Source organism: Pteropus vampyrus, unplaced genomic scaffold (assembly GCF_000151845.1).
Source record: "Pteropus vampyrus isolate Shadow unplaced genomic scaffold, Pvam_2.0 Scaffold213, whole genome shotgun sequence".
Taxonomy (NCBI): Eukaryota; Metazoa; Chordata; class Mammalia; order Chiroptera; family Pteropodidae; genus Pteropus; species Pteropus vampyrus.
This window is the reverse complement of record NW_011888994.1, coordinates 3,446,417-3,463,027: the sequence shown is the minus strand read 5'-3', so window position 1 is coordinate 3,463,027 and position 16,611 is coordinate 3,446,417. Positions and strand designations below refer to the sequence as shown.

The 16,611-nt window shown below is 55.4% G+C and overlaps 2 protein-coding genes across 13 annotated transcripts in view; both read left to right on the top strand.

Moving 5' to 3' along the window:
* Positions 1-3,847, top strand: part of ACIN1 (apoptotic chromatin condensation inducer 1) — a 30,693-nt gene extending 26,846 nt beyond the window's left edge. For 7 of the 9 annotated variants that reach the window (XM_023538146.1, XM_023538145.1, XM_023538144.1 and 4 more), the window contains 7 exons: positions 235-376; positions 690-835; positions 1,205-1,312; positions 1,454-1,561; positions 1,717-2,041; positions 2,152-2,252; positions 2,920-3,847. In XM_023538146.1, coding sequence (XP_023393914.1) covers positions 235-376; positions 690-835; positions 1,205-1,312; positions 1,454-1,561; positions 1,717-2,041; positions 2,152-2,252; positions 2,920-3,246 — 1,257 coding nt within the window. In that variant the 3' untranslated portion in view covers positions 3,247-3,847. The remainder of the gene's footprint in view (positions 1-234; positions 377-689; positions 836-1,204; positions 1,313-1,453; positions 1,562-1,716; positions 2,042-2,151; positions 2,253-2,919) is intronic. The other 2 variants (XM_023538147.1, XM_023538148.1) reach the window with 1 other exon arrangement.
* A 902-nt stretch (positions 3,848-4,749) lies between these two features.
* On the top strand, positions 4,750-14,951 carry CDH24 (cadherin 24). 4 transcript variants are annotated; one of them, XR_896629.2, is made up of 14 exons: positions 4,792-4,902; positions 6,250-6,289; positions 6,465-6,769; positions 6,964-7,258; positions 7,450-7,569; positions 7,642-7,809; positions 7,981-8,168; positions 8,533-8,786; positions 9,644-9,780; positions 12,199-12,320; positions 12,402-12,513; positions 12,777-13,025; positions 13,559-14,564; positions 14,651-14,951. XR_896629.2 is itself a non-coding variant. In XM_011372795.2 (12 exons), the coding sequence occupies exons 2-12, from the start codon at positions 6,569-6,571 to the stop codon at positions 14,050-14,052; spliced, it is 2,340 nt and encodes a 779-aa protein (XP_011371097.1). In that variant the 5' UTR covers positions 4,750-4,902; positions 6,465-6,568; the 3' UTR covers positions 14,053-14,951. The 4 variants fall into 4 exon arrangements, 2 of the variants coding, with proteins under 2 accessions (XP_011371097.1, XP_023393917.1); XR_896628.2 differs by lacking the exon at positions 6,250-6,289 and having other exon boundaries at positions 4,750-4,902; XM_011372795.2 differs by lacking the exon at positions 6,250-6,289 and having other exon boundaries at positions 4,750-4,902; positions 13,559-14,951.
* Positions 14,952-16,611: the final 1,660 nt, after the last annotated feature.

Genomic DNA, 16,611 nt, shown 5'->3' with positions numbered 1-16,611 from the left:
AAAATATTTACTACCTTACCCTGTACAGAAAAATTTGTGGCTCCTGCCTTAGTTTTCCTTGTAGCAGAGTTGTGTTAATCACAGGATCTGACATAGGTAAACTTAAAGATGAAATCGCCCCCTAGTGGAAGGCACATGCTAGGTTGACTATAACACCCTCTCTCACCAGGAAACTGGAGGCTGGAAAGAAATGTGTCAATGTTTATGAGTCCCTCCCTATCTGATACTTTGCAGGTAGTACCTGCAGAGGGCCAAGAAAATGGGCAGAGGGAAGAAGAGGAAGAAGAGAAGGAGCCTGAAGCAGAAACCCCTATACCTCCTCAGGTTTCAGTAGAGGTGGCCTTGCCCCCACCTGTGGAGCATGAAGTAAAGAAAGGTGCGTGAAGCATTAATGAGTGAAACAGTGCAGCTCCCGAATTCCCAGATCACTTTATTTGTACTTCTTTTAATGTTTTCTTGTTTTTTATTATAGTATTCTACATATCTGTGTACTCCTAATTTTTAAGCTACTTGAGGGCTAGGTTTGAATCTGTTCAGCCTTCGAATCCCTGTAATGAGAGTAGCCTAGACAATGCCTTGCACATCATAGGTGTTTAGCACATTTAGATGGAAGAGTGACTCCTGGGTAGGGAATAAAAGAAAGTCATGTTACTTCCTACTGAAAACCAGTCCTGTGCTCTATCTGATAGTGACTTTAGGAGATACCTTAACCCGTCGTTCCATTAGCCAGCAGAAGTCTGGAGTTTCCATTACAATTGATGACCCAGTCAGAACCGCTCAAGTGCCCTCCCCACCCCGGGGCAAGATCAGTAACATCGTTCACATCTCCAATTTGGTAAGTCATTTCACCAAGCACCCTTGTTGAGTGGTTAAGAGTTTGAGTTTTGGACTCATGCTTCTTAGGTTCAATTTCTAGATCCGCAAGTTACTTAATCTCACAGCCTTTCTTCTCATCTGAAAAATGGTGGGGAAAGGTATCACCTTGCAGGATTGTCTTGAGGATTTGCAGAGGGCCTGGCACATAACACCTCAGTTTGTGTTACCGCTCTTCTCACATTCCTACCAGAGAGTCCCTGATCTCTCTGCCTTTGCCCAAATTTTGAAGCTGTACTCCTGTGACAGCAGCTTGGGAACTCTTAAGACTAGTTATGTAAGTATTGTTCTTGCCTTCTTTAAGACCCTGCAACTCCATTTTTGTTGGCAGGTTCGTCCCTTCACTTTAGGACAACTGAAGGAATTGTTGGGACGTACAGGAACTCTGGTGGAAGAGGCCTTCTGGATTGACAAGATTAAATCTCATTGCTTTGTAACGGTGAGGGGCAGAGGCTGATTCTCTAAATTGTGGTATATGTTTCTTTTTGTGCCCAACGTGGGCAGGTTTGAGGGCGCTGTGGCAAGTGGGTAGGATTGAAGGCCTGTTGTGACCCCTCTGCCCTCTCCCTTCGTCCACCAGTACTCAACAGTAGAGGAAGCAGTTGCCACCCGCACAGCTCTACATGGGGTCAAATGGCCCCAGTCCAATCCCAAGTTCCTTTGTGCAGACTATGCCGAGCAGGATGAGGTAAGAAACGTAGGGAGAGGGAGGAGAGGGAAAGGCATGGGAGGCCATCCTCTCCTGAGATTCCATCTCCCTCTTGTGTCTCCCAGTACCTGGGCTCCTTAGTGGGAGTGATATCATCTCCACCCTGACTGTCTTTGTTCCCCCTCTACCCACAGCTGGATTATCACCGGGGCCTCTTGGTGGACCGTCCCTCAGAAACTAAGACAGAAGAGCCAGGGATACCACGGCCCCTGCACCCTCCACCCCCGCCCCCAGCCCAGCCACCACAGCACCCCCGGGCAGAGCAGCGGGAGCAAGAGCGGGCAGTGCGAGAACAGTGGGCAGAGCGGGAACGGGAAATGGAGCGGCGGGAGCGAACTCGATCAGAGCGTGAATGGGATCGGGACAAAGTTCGAGAAGGGCCCCGCTCCCGATCACGGTCCCGTGATCGCCGCCGCAAGGAACGTGCAAAATCTAAAGAAAAGAAGAGTGAGAAGAAAGGTACTTAGCTGTGGGGGCACACATACCCACTGGTAAGTGGGAAAGGGACCCAAATGGGATGAGACACGAGATCCTATGCATTAAGTCTGGCTCACTTTCTTCCACCTCAGAGAAGGCTCAGGAGGAACCACCAGCCAAGCTTCTGGATGACCTTTTTCGTAAGACCAAGGCAGCTCCCTGCATCTACTGGCTCCCGCTGACAGACAGTCAGGTGAGTGCTGGCCTTCCTGTCCTGGTCAGAGCTGCAGCAGAGGGGTCACATGAGTTCCAGAGTGAGGAGGCCCAGGCATTTCCTTAGAATAATGGAAGAAACTAAGCATCACAAAAGAAGCAGTTTTAAGAACCAGTTGATGAGTCTGCGGTAGAGAAGCCATACCCAAGAGGGTGAAGGTAGACGCAGACAGGAACTGTGCGTGTCCTAGGAAGCTGGCTGTGCCAACCATACTTCTTAGAAATTGATTTCAGTTAGCTGAGCAATCCATGTTTTATAAACCAGTTTCTCTGCTTTTTAATTTCTAGGGATTTTTGCTTTTTAAATTTTTTTCATTGCAACAGGCCTTTTGGTAATTTTAGATTTATGCTATTCAACTAAAGAAAAAGATTTGTTCACATGTAGGCAGCTAGGAAATACCAGAGGCCAGGAATGGATGGTGCCGCTCACTACCTGTCGTGGGTATAAAAGGTGAACACTTGGAGGGACTGGGGCCCTGAGACAGACATGTGATTGCTCAGTGCCCCACCACCACCACACACGCTTCCTCCTTAGCAGCAAAACTGACAGTGATTCTGAGCTTAGGAGTGCCAGGTCCAGGTGCAGATAGAGAGGGACTGGTGTGAACTGGGCTGAGATGCCTCTTCACCTTTCCTGCCTGCTGCAGATTGTTCAGAAGGAGGCAGAGCGAGCTGAACGGGCCAAGGAGCGGGAGAAGCGGCGAAAGGAGCAAGAAGAAGAAGAGCAAAAGGAGCGGGAGAAGGAAGCGGAGCGGGAACGGAACCGACAGTTGGAGCGGGAAAAGCGTCGAGAGCACAGCAGGGAGAGAGACCGGGAGAGAGAGAGGGAACGGGAACGTGACAGGGGGGATAGAGACCGAGATAGGGAAAGGGATCGGGAACGAGGCAGGGAGAGGGACCGCAGAGACACCAAGCGCCACAGCAGGAGCCGGAGTCGGAGCACACCTGTGCGGGACCGGGGTGGGCGCCGCTAGCCAGGAGAACACTGGGGAGAGCTGCAGGCATCAGCCACCCTGCCCTGGGGGGTTCAAGGCCACAGAGGGATAGGTACAATCTCCACCACCCTGGAACCAGGGGTCTTTCACACCATTTGCTCAGTGCTGAAGTATGGCTGCCACCTGTCCCCACATACCAAATGAATCAGTGGCCGTCTTACCCCCTTACCCCCATAACCTATCTCTGGGGATTTAGCCCTCTCCTCTCATTTCCCATGAAGTCTGTGAGAGGGAAGAGCTAGGTTAAGGAGGAAGGTGGTTGGCCCAGAGGTGAACAGGCAAGGATCCCCAAACTTATTTCATTTTTCCTCCATCCCGCTCACCACCTCCTTTGGATACTCAACACCCCCCTCTTGGGAACAGCTGGGGCCAGGACTGGGTCACCTATGAGCTGAATCAGCATCTCCTGAGTCCCAGGGCCCCTGCAGTTCCCAGTCTCTTCTGTCCTGCGGCCCTTGCCTCCTGCCCACCGGTTCCACTTTATATCCACCTTTTCCTTTTGTTCAATTTTTATTTTTATTTTTTTTATTATTAAATGATGTGGTCTATGGAAAATAATAAAAATCTGACTTAGTTTTAATTAATGTGTGAGTGGCTTTCCTTGGGCAGGGCCTGCGTGAGAGCCAAATTGAAAAGGATAGCTAAAACGAGACAGCATTGTTTGCATTTCATACTTGTTTAGGCGGGCTGCTGCTTCCTGGAGCCAGGCTTCCCACCACCTCCGCCTTCCCTGCCTTGGCTCTGACCACACTACAGCTGCGGGTCTAGAGGGTACAAGGGAAGGACCCCCCTGAGGCCGGTTTTGGGTTCCCGGTCCTGTGCCAGAGGCATTTGGTCACCTGCTTTTCACCTTCAAGGTGCCTCCCACAACTACCACCAGGGGGCGGCAGCGGCTCGCTTGGTAGGCGCCTTATAAATGAGCCTCCCAAAGAGGATCCACTACCCACCACCGTCCCCGCCGGTGTCGTACCTCGGTCCCTAACCTGTTCCCTGCGCCCAGCCCGCAGACTCCCTGGACCCTTCTGCTGGCCTGAAGCGCACCCCAATTGGTCCGCTGCTGTGCCCACGGGCTCCCCAAATGCCGCCGCCTTGCTGTTGGAATCCATACCAGCCCCCAAAGGCCGGTCCGCGATCGGGAACCGGGCCTCCGCAGTAGCTCCTAATTCCACGCCTCGCTCCACGCTCGTCCTTCGCCCCGCTGCAGGGAACCCCGCATGTGAGCCGCTTGGAGCTCCCATGTGCACCGTCCCCGCCAGCTCTGGGGACCTGGCCTGGCGCCGTTGCCTGGACGCCCGAGTGCCTGGGGTGGCACTGCGGGCCCGTCCCGGGAGGGGCGGCGCATCTGTATGCGCCCAGCAGCCAGGCAGCACCGCCCCCGCCCCCGCGGAGCGGGCCCGGCAGGCCGGGGAGGGTCAGAGGCTGGGCTCTCCTCTCCCGCGCGGCGCGGAGCCGCCTCGCTCCTCCGCAGGCGGAGCCTCCTTCCCCCGCCCCCTCCGTCTCGCTCCCTTGTTCTCGCCGGGGCCGCTCAGACCTGCAGCGGAGCCGCGGCGCCCGCTCGGATCTGCTCGGGGCTGCGCCCCCGGGACCTGGCGACGGGGGCGCTCCCCGCCGGGCTGGGCCCCTCAGCACTGACAGGTAAGGGCCTGCCCTGGAGCCCAGGGTCGGGGATCCGCGGAGGGGCAGCAGGGGGCTCGCAGCCTGAGGGTGTCTTCAGAGCGGTGCGCTCCGCGGCTGGGAGCCCACTACCGACTCCCTTCTCCCGCGCTCTACCTTTCCCTTCTTCCCTCTCACCTCCCGCCCTCTTTTTCCCATTTTCCTCTCCCTTGATGTCTCTTCGCCCTGCCTTCTCTCTGCCTGTTTGAGGTCTCTGCCCCTTTCCTGTCTCCTCAAACCTCTCTCCCTGTTGCCCTGTCTTTCCTCTCCACTTCCTCAGCCTTTTTCCTCCTCTACCTTTCTCTCCTGTTCTGTTTTTCTCTTTTCCTTTTCCCGCTCTCCTCTTCTTCCCCTGTTCCTTCCTTCCTTCTTCTCTTCCTTTCCTGATCCCGTTTCCCACTCCTCTATCCCTTTCCTTCTCGTCCCGCCTTCCTCTCCGGCTCCCGGCTTCCCTCCGGCTTCCCTCTTCCCTCGGGAGGGAAAGGACTGTCAGGTGTGTCTGCTCTGGGGGAGGAGGGACGCAGCCACAGCTACCTGAGGGGTCCCTACCTAGGAGATAAGGTAGGAGACAGCGGTGGAGAGGGTCCTCTCTCTAGCTCCCTTCCCGCAGTCCCCCCTAGCCACCCCCTCTCCCAGAATGAAGTTCCAGCGGCCTGGTCTGACGCACCCCCCCCCGCCCCCGCCCCCTAGCTGAGGGCTGCCCTGCCTGCCCATTGCATAGGCAGAAGGCCCTCTGCCCGCTCCCACCCATTCCCCAGCCTGGTACCTATGACTCCTGTCTGCCTTTCAAACACCAGGCTGCCTCTTTTAATCTCTCCCTCTCTCTTGCTGCCATTCTGTCTCTGTCTCTGTCTGCTGGACAGTCCCCTGATTCTTGGTTTCACTCTCAATCACGCTGTGTCTCTAGCCTCTGCGTCTGCCTCTTCTCCCTACCCAGTATGCTGACCCTGCCCCCAACTCTACCCCCTCTTCTTTTAGCTCTACCCCCCGCAACCCCAACCACCCCCACTCTACCCCACCAGCCTGGTCCTCCTTCAAGGACTCCAGTTAGCAGTGTAGGCTGGGGGCAGGTTCTGGATAGGTGGATGCCTGCAGAGGAGGGACTTTCACAGGCTCTCAAGCCTGTCGTAGGCTGCGCTCCTTATTATCTTGGCCTGACCCTGGAAACCTGAGACCACACCTCCAGGAACCCCAGCCCCTGGGTTGTAAACCTTTCCTGGGTAGCTCCCATCTCCAGCCCCCTGCTGCCCAACCAGGGAGGACAGGGGCCAGATGGGATTCCAAGCCCTCCCAGCATCCCCTCCCCTGTTTTCTTCGTCTGCTTCTCAGAGTTGACTGGCTGGAGATTTATCAGCTTGAAGGGCTGGAGGTGAATACAGGCAGAGCCTGGGTGGAGGGAAGAATCAGACTGTCTGCTCTCTGTCTTCGTCTGGGTTCTGGGCAGTGGGTGTCTGGCTCCTTAGAGGTTGGCTCTTTAGCATCTACTTCTCATGGGGGAGAGGATTAAGGGTTTTCCTGACCCTGAACAGCTACCTGTCCTGCAGGTGTGGATCCATGGGGTAGCCCCAGTGTGTGTGCCCCTCTGCCCCAGCCAGCTCATGCCTCAGCAGCCGGGGTCAGTGAACAGAGCCCAGGCTGGAGGCCAAATATGTGGGGCCTGGTGAGGCTCCTGCTGGCCTGGCTGGGTGGCTGGGGCTGCATGGGGCGCCTGGCAGCTCCAGCCCGGGCCTGGGCAGGGTCTCGGGGAGGCCCAGGACCAGCATTGCTGCGGACCCGAAGGAGCTGGGTGTGGAATCAGTTCTTTGTCATTGAGGAATATGCCGGTCCAGAGCCCGTCCTCATTGGCAAGGTAAGGATCAAGCCCTCCCATGGCTACCCCTGACTCACAAGGCCCTGAGGCCCTACCCTGCAACCTCATTACTTCTGCAATGACCTTGGTCCCTCAGGATTCCCAACACACCACCCTACAGTTCTAGACTTAGGCTCTTTAACCTTCTGTCCCTCTGGGTGGAACCCACTGCCATTTTCCCCTGACCCCTACAGCTGCACTCTGATGTGGACCGAGGCGAGGGCCGCACCAAGTACCTGCTGACCGGGGAGGGAGCAGGTACCGTATTTGTGATTGATGAGGCCACAGGCAATATCCATGTCACCAAGAGCCTGGACAGGGAGGAGAAGGCACAGTATGTGCTACTGGCCCAAGCTGTGGACCGGGCCTCCAACCGGCCCCTGGAACCCCCATCAGAGTTCATCATCAAGGTGCAAGACATCAATGACAATCCCCCCATCTTTCCCCTCGGACCCTACCATGCCACAGTGCCTGAGATGTCCAATGTTGGTGAGTGCTCCAACTCTGAACGTCCCAGATCCCATCTCCTGGTGTGTCCTCTCCTCTCCTTCCTCCATTGCTTGCTGTCCCAGAATCCACCTCCTTTGATTCAGCCCAGCTCAGGTCTGGGTCCTCCTCACCTGATGTTCTACCCCACCTGGCCTTGCCCCTGCTGAGTGGAGTGCCGGGACCCCCCACAGGGACATCGGTGATCCAGGTGACTGCTCATGATGCTGATGACCCCAGCTACGGGAACAGTGCCAAGCTGGTGTACACTGTGCTGGATGGACTGCCTTTCTTCTCTGTAGACCCCCAGACTGGTGAGAGTAGAGCTCAGGAGTGGTGGGGCAGCCATGGGAACAGGCACCCCCTGACCCAGTATCTCTCCCAAGGAGTCGTGCGTACAGCCATACCCAACATGGACCGGGAGACGCAGGAGGAATTCTTGGTGGTGATTCAGGCCAAGGACATGGGCGGCCACATGGGGGGGCTGTCGGGCAGCACTACGGTGACAGTCACCCTCAGCGATGTCAACGACAATCCCCCCAAGTTCCCTCAAAGTAAGGGGCCAGTGCCACTGCCTGAGCTATCTTTTGACCGCACCACTGCCCTCTCCCCAGAAGACTTCCGTCCCCACCCCTCCCCAGTCCAGACCCTGGGAGAAGGAAGTACTGGGGGAGAGAGGAGGGCTGGAGACCTCTCTAAGAATGTCTTTTCCATGCACCCCCAAGGCCTATATCAGTTCTCTGTGGTGGAGACGGCTGGGCCAGGCACCCTGGTGGGCCGGCTGCGGGCCCAGGACCCAGACCTGGGGGACAACGCCCTCATGGCATACAGCATCCTGGATGGGGAGGGGGCCGAGGTCTTCAGCATCAGCACAGATACCCAGGGTCGAGATGGGCTCCTCACCGTCCGAAAGGTTAGCCTCCTGCCTGCTAAGGCTTTCAGACTCACTCATACCCACCTCCTGTCCCCTGATCTAGAACAGACTCAGGACCCTGGGTTGCAGCTTAGAGATCATGTTCATCCCCTCCTCTTTCAGATGCGGGCCTGGGGCCCAGATAGGGCGAGTGCCTGGCTCAAGACTCTCCATACAGCAAGTCTGTGATGGAGCTGGGGACAGACCTAGTGTTACTCACTATGTCATCTGCCCCCACCTTTAACTACCAAAGCCACTGAGGAGAGCTAAGCACTAGATGTGTGTGAAGGGACTCCTCACTTTCCAGGAGCCTGGGCCTGCCCTGGTTTCTACATGTCAGTCACTGCACCCTCCCTCACCATAGCCCCTGGACTTCGAGACCTGTCGCTCCTACTCCTTCCGTGTGGAGGCCACCAACACACTTATCGACCCAGCCTACCTGCGGCGAGGGCCCTTCAAGGACGTGGCCTCAGTGCGCGTGGCTGTGCAGGATGCCCCAGAGCCACCCGCCTTTACCCAGGCTGCCTATCACCTGGTGGTGCCTGAGAATAAGTCTCCCGGAACCCTGGTGGGTCAGGTCTCAGCCACGGACCTGGACTCCCCAGCCAGCCCTATCAGGTGAGCGAGGGTATCTCAGGGCAGGGCCAGGCCTGGGGAAAGGTGCCCAGTGGCAGGCTAGTCCCACAGAAGATGAGCCTCCTTTACTGTAAATCACATTCACCGCCTGGCAGAGGTCTCCCTCCATGGAGGCCTGGAGCCAGGAGAAGGCTGAAGGACCTGGCTAAGCCCTCTGAGACTCCACCAATCCCTCTGGGTGGATAATAGTGGCGCCCCCCAGTGGCAGTGCAAGCAGATCTAATTTCATCTGCTGAGTGTAGTTGATCCTTGATGCTTTACCCATTTGGTGACATTTAGTTCTCACAACTGCCCTATGAAGTAGGCATTTTCATCACCAGTCGTTTGAGAGGCTGGCCCCTGAGAGGTTAAGTAGCTTGCCCAAGTCAATAGTCAGTAAGTGGTAGAGCTGGGACTCAAACCTGGACTGTCTCCCTCAAGAAGAACCACTCCACCTCCTAGCCAGCATCCCTATCACAGCATTGAGGGGTGTACTGGTGTCATTCTCATTTTGTCATTGAGGAAACAGAGGTTAAACAATTTGCCCAAGGTCACACAGCTGGTCTGAGGCAGAGCTGGGCTAGAACACAGGTCCCGGGGTCCCCAGAACAGACCCCAGAGTCTGAAAGACAGGCAGTGTCTCTCCCTTTCCACCTCTTTCTGTCCCTCTCCCCCACCTCCAGGAAACCCAGTCCCCCGAGTCTCAAGACTTCCCAGGAGCTCGCACCCTCTGCCCAGATGAGCCATGAGGCCCAGCAAGGGGACAGAGGGAGGGAGGGAAAGAAAGAGGAAGGGAGGGGGGAGCAGCAAGCTGTGGCCCTGCCCCCAGGTCAGCCCCAGCTCCGTTCCATCTTCTCCAGATACTCCATCCTCCCCCACTCGGATCTGGAGCGCTGCTTCTCTATTGAGCCCGAGGATGGCACCATCCGCACGGCAGTGTCCCTGGACCGAGAGGCCCATGTCTGGCACAACCTCACAGTGCTGGCCACAGAGCTCGGTGAGGTGTCCCCAGACCCCCGGAGACCCAGGAGAAGACAGCAGCCTCCTGGCAAAGGGGTTGTCCCTGAGCATGGGGGGTGAGGAAGGGAAGTTACTGCTGTTGAACCTTCACCAGTGAGTGTAGTGAGTCCCTCGCCTGGATCATTACCACCAGGCAGACCTCCTGTTCTAGGCTGGGCTGGACTGGACTGGGCACAGCGGGCCTGCCCGAGCCCAGTTTCACTCTGACTTTTCCCATCCTGAAATTAAACCTAACCCCAAATAGCTCCCAATCCCTGAACCAACCCCAACCTACACCCTGGCAGACCCTGCACTGCCCACTCTGCTTTGGGCTGCAGCCAGGAGCCAGGGAAGGGCTGGGAGCCTCCTCTGGGAGCTTATTAAGGGGGTCCAGCAGTAGCTCCCAGGGGAGCCCTCAAGGTAGGGGAGAATGCCGGCCCTTGTCCTGCCCCTGTTAGTCACCAGTCAGTCACCAGTCACCAGCAACGTGGTTCAGCTGCCTCTGGGCAGCTCTGGCCCATGGAGGCAGGGAGATCCCCTCCCCTCTGTGAATCTGCCCTTATCATCCCTTCTCACACCCCAAGATGTCCTACATTTGCTATGTCCTTTTGATGGGAATTGTCACTGTATGTGTAGACATTTGTACGTGTCATAAGAGCTATATGTATGTGTGGGTGTGCTTATATGCATGTATAATTCATGTGTGTGAAAAATACACATACATACACACACGTATTTGTAAGTATATGTCTATAACCAGATACGTGTATATAGTTGAGTGTAGCAAATTACAGTTATATAATTTGTGCATATGTGTAATCGGATGTATCATAATAATAGGTAAAAGTAGCTGGTTATATCTATGGTTTTGCATACATGAGTGTTCATGGACAGAAAATAGTAATTTATTACTTATTGTGTGTCAGGCACTGGTCTAAGTACCAAATATGGATTCATTCATTTAATCATCACCACAAGTTTATGAGGGAAGTATGATCAGTTCCCCATTTTACAGTGAGAAAACTCAGGCAAAGAGAAGTTAACTTCCCAAGGTCACACAGAGATGAAGTGGTGGTGGAGCTGACAGACCCAGTCAGGCTGCAGAGTCTGAGCTGTTACCTCCTCCACTGTACTGCTTTCATGTGTTATTGAATTACACGTGTATAGGTTTGCGTTTATGTCCATGCAGCTGTGTGTTACATGGCAGTGCATGTATGTCTGTCCATGAGTGTATATATAGTGTGTGTTGTGGCTGCCTGTGTATATGTTGCCCTGTGTGTGTGTGTGTGTGTGTGTGTGTGTGTGTGTGTTTCCCCTCACTGTCTTCTCACCCTCCTGCCAAATCCTGCTCCCTCCTGGAATCCCAATAACAATTAGCAGGCCTGGCCTTACTGCAGTGAAGGAATGGACCCCAGCTTCATCCTGTCTCTGGGGTATCCCAGACCCTTTAGCCAGGCAGTCCACTCAGTGTCCTCACCAGGCTGCAACCTTCAAGGCCAGCCAGTTCTCCCCGTGCCAGGGGGAGAGACTAAAGGAACCAGAGGCTCAGCCTAGGGGAGGTGAGCGCCAGGGTGGTGGTCAGGCATATACACTTTCCATTCTCTCTTGGGTAGCACTGGCAGTGAGGGCAAAGCTGGGCTGGGGGAGGAGGAAGGAAGGAGGCAGGCAGAGGTAATGGTGGGGAGCCACCTGATGAAGGGATGGGAGAAGAGGAGCCTACATCTGCCTCTGCTGCCCAGGCCAGCCTGGCTCTGCACCCTGTGTATCATGCAGCTCCTCCCTCCCCAAGGTCAACTCTAAGTGATACTCATTGCTGTACCACAGTCTTCTAGACCTCTGATGGGGTGCGCGCACATGTGTGTGTGTGTGTGTGTGTGTGTGTGTGTGTGTGTCTGTCTGTCTGTCTGTCTGTCTGTCCTCCCACCAATGCTGTGCATGAAAATGTGTTCTCTGAACCTTGGGGGTGGTGATGCTGCATTCACTCTGTATATTAAACATCCACTTCATGTATGTTGCATTTGTTTTAAATGCTGAGTATCCTTTGAATATATGGTATGAATATGTTTGTGTATTTCATGGCTATTGTCTGCATACGACTTGTATACACCTTCTGTCTACCTTTCATTTATGGTGCATGTGCCCTGCATATGGATTATTGTATATGTATATCATGGGTGCTACATTCCTGTTGAATATATATGGTATATTGCACATATATTGTGTACTACATGAATGTTATATGCACTTGGTGTTGTTCCGTTCATTTCACATTGTTCGCTACTTGCCAACTGCATACATATTTCATGTGTTGCATGTACATGCTATGTACTGCATGTGGCATCCATGCCCATGTACCACGTGTGACTCTTGTGTGTGCGTGTCGGGGGGGCTGTATGTGTTCATCTTCTGGCTTCAGACAGCTCCGCACAGGCCTCCCGTGTGCAAGTGGCCATCCAGACCTTGGATGAGAATGACAATGCTCCCCAGCTGGCTGAGCCCTACGACACTTTTGTGTGTGATTCTGCAGCCCCTGGCCAGGTGAGCCACTGAGACGGAGGGGTTGGGACCTCAAGACCTCCAGCTGCCCTCTCCACACAAGGCCTGTCTTCTTCCTCCCAGCTGATTCAGGTCATCCGGGCCCTGGACAGAGATGAAGCTGGCAACAGTAGCCGTGTCTCCCTTCAAGGTCCTGTGGGGCCCGATGCCAACTTCACTGTCCGGGACAACCGAGGTGGGTGGCCTCTTATAAACCATACCTCTGCCTGCCTCCTTCCTTCCTCCTCTACCACCCCCAACCCAGCCTGCCTGACCTGCCTGACCTGCCTGACCTGCCTGACCTGCCTACCTACCTGGGCCCTCCACCTAACAATGTAGATGTGGATTTGCACATTTGTTTATTGCAAACCTTCCCCTTAGGAAGCTGTCTCCATGGGCCAGACTGACTCTACTGGGAAGGTGTCCCAGGAAGTACCCTTAACCTTCCCTCTCTCATAGATGGCTCTGCCAGCCTGCTGCTGCCCTCTCGCCCTGCTCTGCCACGCCAGGCCCCCTACATGGTTCCTATAGAACTGTGGGATTGGGGGCAGCCAGCACTGAGCAGCACTGCCACCGTGACTGTCAGCATGTGCCGCTGCCGGCCTGATGGCTCTGTGGCATCCTGCTGGCCTGAAGCTCAGCTCTCACCCACTGGGCTCAGCACCGGGGCCCTGCTTGCCATCATCACCTGTGTAGGCACCCTGCTTGGTGAGTCAGACCACAGTGGGACATAGATGTGGGTGGGGTCCAGGCCTTCAGGGGTGTAGAAAGGAATCAGGATCCTGGATATAGGGAAATCCATCATAGGGCTCACAGGAGCCCTCATGCCTGGTTTGTTCCACTGCCTGATGCATCCAAGAGAAAAGCTCTGGCCGGTTATCCCTGACCTGCTTATCTGTAATGACAATAAGCCATATAAACTGTTTATTAAGCCCTGACTCTGGGCACATATGGCATTGGGCGTAACACTTAGGATATTTCATTTCATCCTTTCAACAGCCCTGCTGTAAATGCTTTCCCTGTTTTCCACATAAGAATCAATCTAAGAGTCAAAGAGGTTGAGAGAAGTTAGGCAACTCCCCATGCTCACACAACAAGTAAGGGATGAAGTCAGGATTCACAGGAGGTTTACCAGATGTCAAACCTAGGGCTTGCCACCCTTAGGCCACACTGCCTCCTCTGTCACCCAACCCTTCTGCCCGGCCCCGCCGGCTCAGCGGCCTGTGTGGCCTCTCCTCCAGCCCTGGTGGTGCTCTTCGTGGCCCTGCGGCGTCAGAAGCAAGAAGCGCTGATGGTGCTGGAGGAGGAGGACGTCCGTGAGAACATCATCACCTACGATGACGAGGGCGGCGGCGAAGAAGACACAGAGGCCTTCGACATCAGCGCCCTGCAGAACCCCGACGGGGCGGCCCGGCCAGCCCCCGGCCCACCCGCTCGCCGCGACGTGCTGCCCCGGGCCCGGGCTCCCCGCCAGCCCCGGCCCCCGGGCCCTGCCGATGTGGCGCAGCTCCTGGCGCTGCGGCTCCGCGAGGCGGACGACGACCCCAGCGTGCCGCCCTACGACTCCGTGCAGGTGTATGGCTACGAGGGCCGCGGCTCCTCTTGTGGCTCCCTCAGCTCCCTGGGCTCTGAGGCCGGCGGCGCCGCTGGCCCTACAGAGCCACTGGACGACTGGGGGCCGCTCTTCCGAACTCTGGCTGAGCTGTATGGGGCCAAGGAGCCCCCGGCCCCCTGAGAGCCAGGCTGTCTTGCCCGGCATGGTGGGGTAGCCCGCACAGGCCCTCTAAATGGGCACCCTGAGGTCCGGGCAGGCGGCAGCAGCCGAGGAACCCCAGGGTCCTCCCTTCCCTGTGTCCCTCCTCCCAGCTCCCACAGAGCAACCCCCTCCTTACCTCCCTCTCCCTGAGTTGCTGTCTCTATCCAGGGATCTCTGTCTCTGTCTGTAACACTCCCTGTCTGGGTCTGGGTTGTGTGGCTCCAACTCTAAATCTCTATGTTCTGTCACTGTGATTCCACTTTTTCCGTGACTCTGTTTTTGTCTCTTGGATTCTAAATCTCTCATACATGCTCTCTCTGTCATCCTTGCCCCAACACACATGCTCTGTGTCTGTCCCCTGCCCACATCTGCCTCCATTCTTTCTGGGTCCCTGTGACTGGCTCTTTGATTTTTTCCGTTGTTAATCCCAAAAGCAAGAGAAACTTCCAGCCACTGCTGCCCACCCTCCTGCAGCGGATGTTCTGCCCCAGGTCAGTGCCCCTAGACTATGTGGGGCACTGGTGGCCCGAAGCCCTTCCCCGCTTACCCCTCTAACTGGGCTCTCCTATCTTTACAGACCTGCCCGCATGGTTCCATCCATCACTCATGGCCTCATCCTATCTGTACTGGCCTCCAGCAGAGAGAGCGAGCCTGCCAACCTCCCAGGGGAGAGCTCCAGCCCCCCGCGTGGCCGCCTCCCTGGAGCTCTGCCTGTCCGTTGGCATCCCAGCTCTGGGCATTGTCTTGTGTGCTTCCCAGGCCCCAAGGAGAAGTGAAGGGAAGGAAAGCGGGAGGCAGCTGGGGAAGGGGAAAGAGGGAGGAAGGGGAGGGGCCTCCATCTCTAATTTCATAATAAACAAACACTTTATTTTGTAGAACTGAAGCCCTCTTCTGTTTCTACACTCAGGTTTCTGTATGGCACTTCACTGTGCCAAAGGGCGAGAGGAGAACCCTAAGCCTATCCCTTCCGGCTCATTCTTCTTTCCCCATTGGAGACCAGTCCACTTCAAATCCCTCTAGATAGAAGAGGGTTTAGGTTGATTCCATTCAGGGAGCAAGGAGATAATGACTTGTACTCTCCACTCCCATCACCAGCTCCCAAAGTTTCCTGTTCTCAACCTGTCCAAGGAAATTAAGATGTAGGGACTGGCCAGAGGGGAGGGTAGGAAGGAGGAGTAGAGGGTAAGGGCTACAGAGAAAAGAGGAGAGATCAAAGACGAAAAAGGAAGAGAAACTCCAGACTAGGAAAAACTGTGGGGAGTGGGCGGAAGAAGGGGCAAGACAGTCTCTCCTGGGACCAGTGGTGCCCACTGGGAAAAGAGTGGGCCAGGGTGAGACGGCACAGTCACACTGAATCTGGGCCCGCTGCCCCCACCTTTAACTGCCCTAGTCCATTGTCTTATTCTTCCTGGAGCACAGAGGAGAGAGAGGACCAGGGAGGCAGAATCAAACCAACTGGGTAGGAGCTGAGTGGGAGCAGCCAGCATCTCTCAATGTCTACTCCCTGAGCAGAGGAGGAATCCACCCAAGAATCAACGAGCACCCAGGCCTCCTAACTCCAGGAACTGCATGGCTCCTGTAGACATGAGTAGGTGAGTCAGGAAAGGTACTGGTGTCCCTGCCCTCTAAATATGGGATGCTGGCAATTGGGGAAAACCACTTCAATGCAAAAATGACTTCTCTTATACCTTTCGCGCCTGCTTGGTTAGGGCCACTCCAGTGCTGAAGTTGTCATTTCCTCTGCTGAAGGCTGGAACTGGATCCCTGACTGCCCAAAGGCCTGTGCAATTGCAGGCTGTCTGTCCCCTGAAGGCCTCAGGAGAAAGGAGACAGCATCCCACCCCAAGCAGGGTGTCAGAGGAACAGGGTCTTCTAATTCAGGGCAGGACGGACAAGATATCAATCCCTTTGGTCTCACCCTGAGGTCTGCATCAAACCTTCAGGAATAAGTGGAGAAAAGGAGGGACTGACTGCGGGCCACTCCTAGGTAGTGACAGGCAAACTAAGTGGGGTGTGCACCTTCGCCTGCTCGTCCAGCCCTCCCTAGCACCCTTCTCCAGTCCTCCCCAACTCATTAAACTTAGAGGGGGGAAAAAAAAGGCATAGGGAAGCAAGGTTGTCAGCAATATCCTTGGGCTTATTTCTGGTCTCAAATACCTCATCATCTGGAAGGAAAGAACCTGTCAAAGGGAGTGAAGAGGAGCAAAAAAGTGAAGAGGAGGGAAAAAAAGGAGGAGAGGTGATGGGAGGAGACACAGGAAGGAGGGCTCCCCTCCTGTTCTTCCCTCTCTGAGTTCCATCCTCCCTCCAAGTTTGTGGGAAGTGGTGGGACACAGAGCATCCCAGGTGACTGGGCTACACTCATATAACAGAAAGCCTTTGGCTGGGCTCAGGTGGCAATCGCAGGCCCCAGACCCCCAATCCTTCCCTCCATTTCTCACTCCTGGGGCCTCAGGATAGGGGTGGGAATATGCAGAAGTACTGAACTGGTGGGGTGAGCCCTGACCCCACCTCCTCTTTACTCTGGAGCATTTTCGC

What these genes read in the sequence shown, in the direction of transcription:
- CDH24 (XM_011372795.2), top strand. Translation starts at nt 6,569, where the DNA reads ATGTGGGGCCTGGTGAGGCTCCTGCTGGCCTGGCTGGGTGGCTGGGGC. An exon ending in AGCCCGTCCTCATTGGCAAG is followed by an intron (nt 6,770 to 6,963) that starts GTAAGGATCAAG and finishes TGACCCCTACAG; the next exon opens with CTGCACTCTGATGTGGACCG. An exon ending in GCCTGAGATGTCCAATGTTG is followed by an intron (nt 7,259 to 7,449) that starts GTGAGTGCTCCA and finishes GACCCCCCACAG; the next exon opens with GGACATCGGTGATCCAGGTG.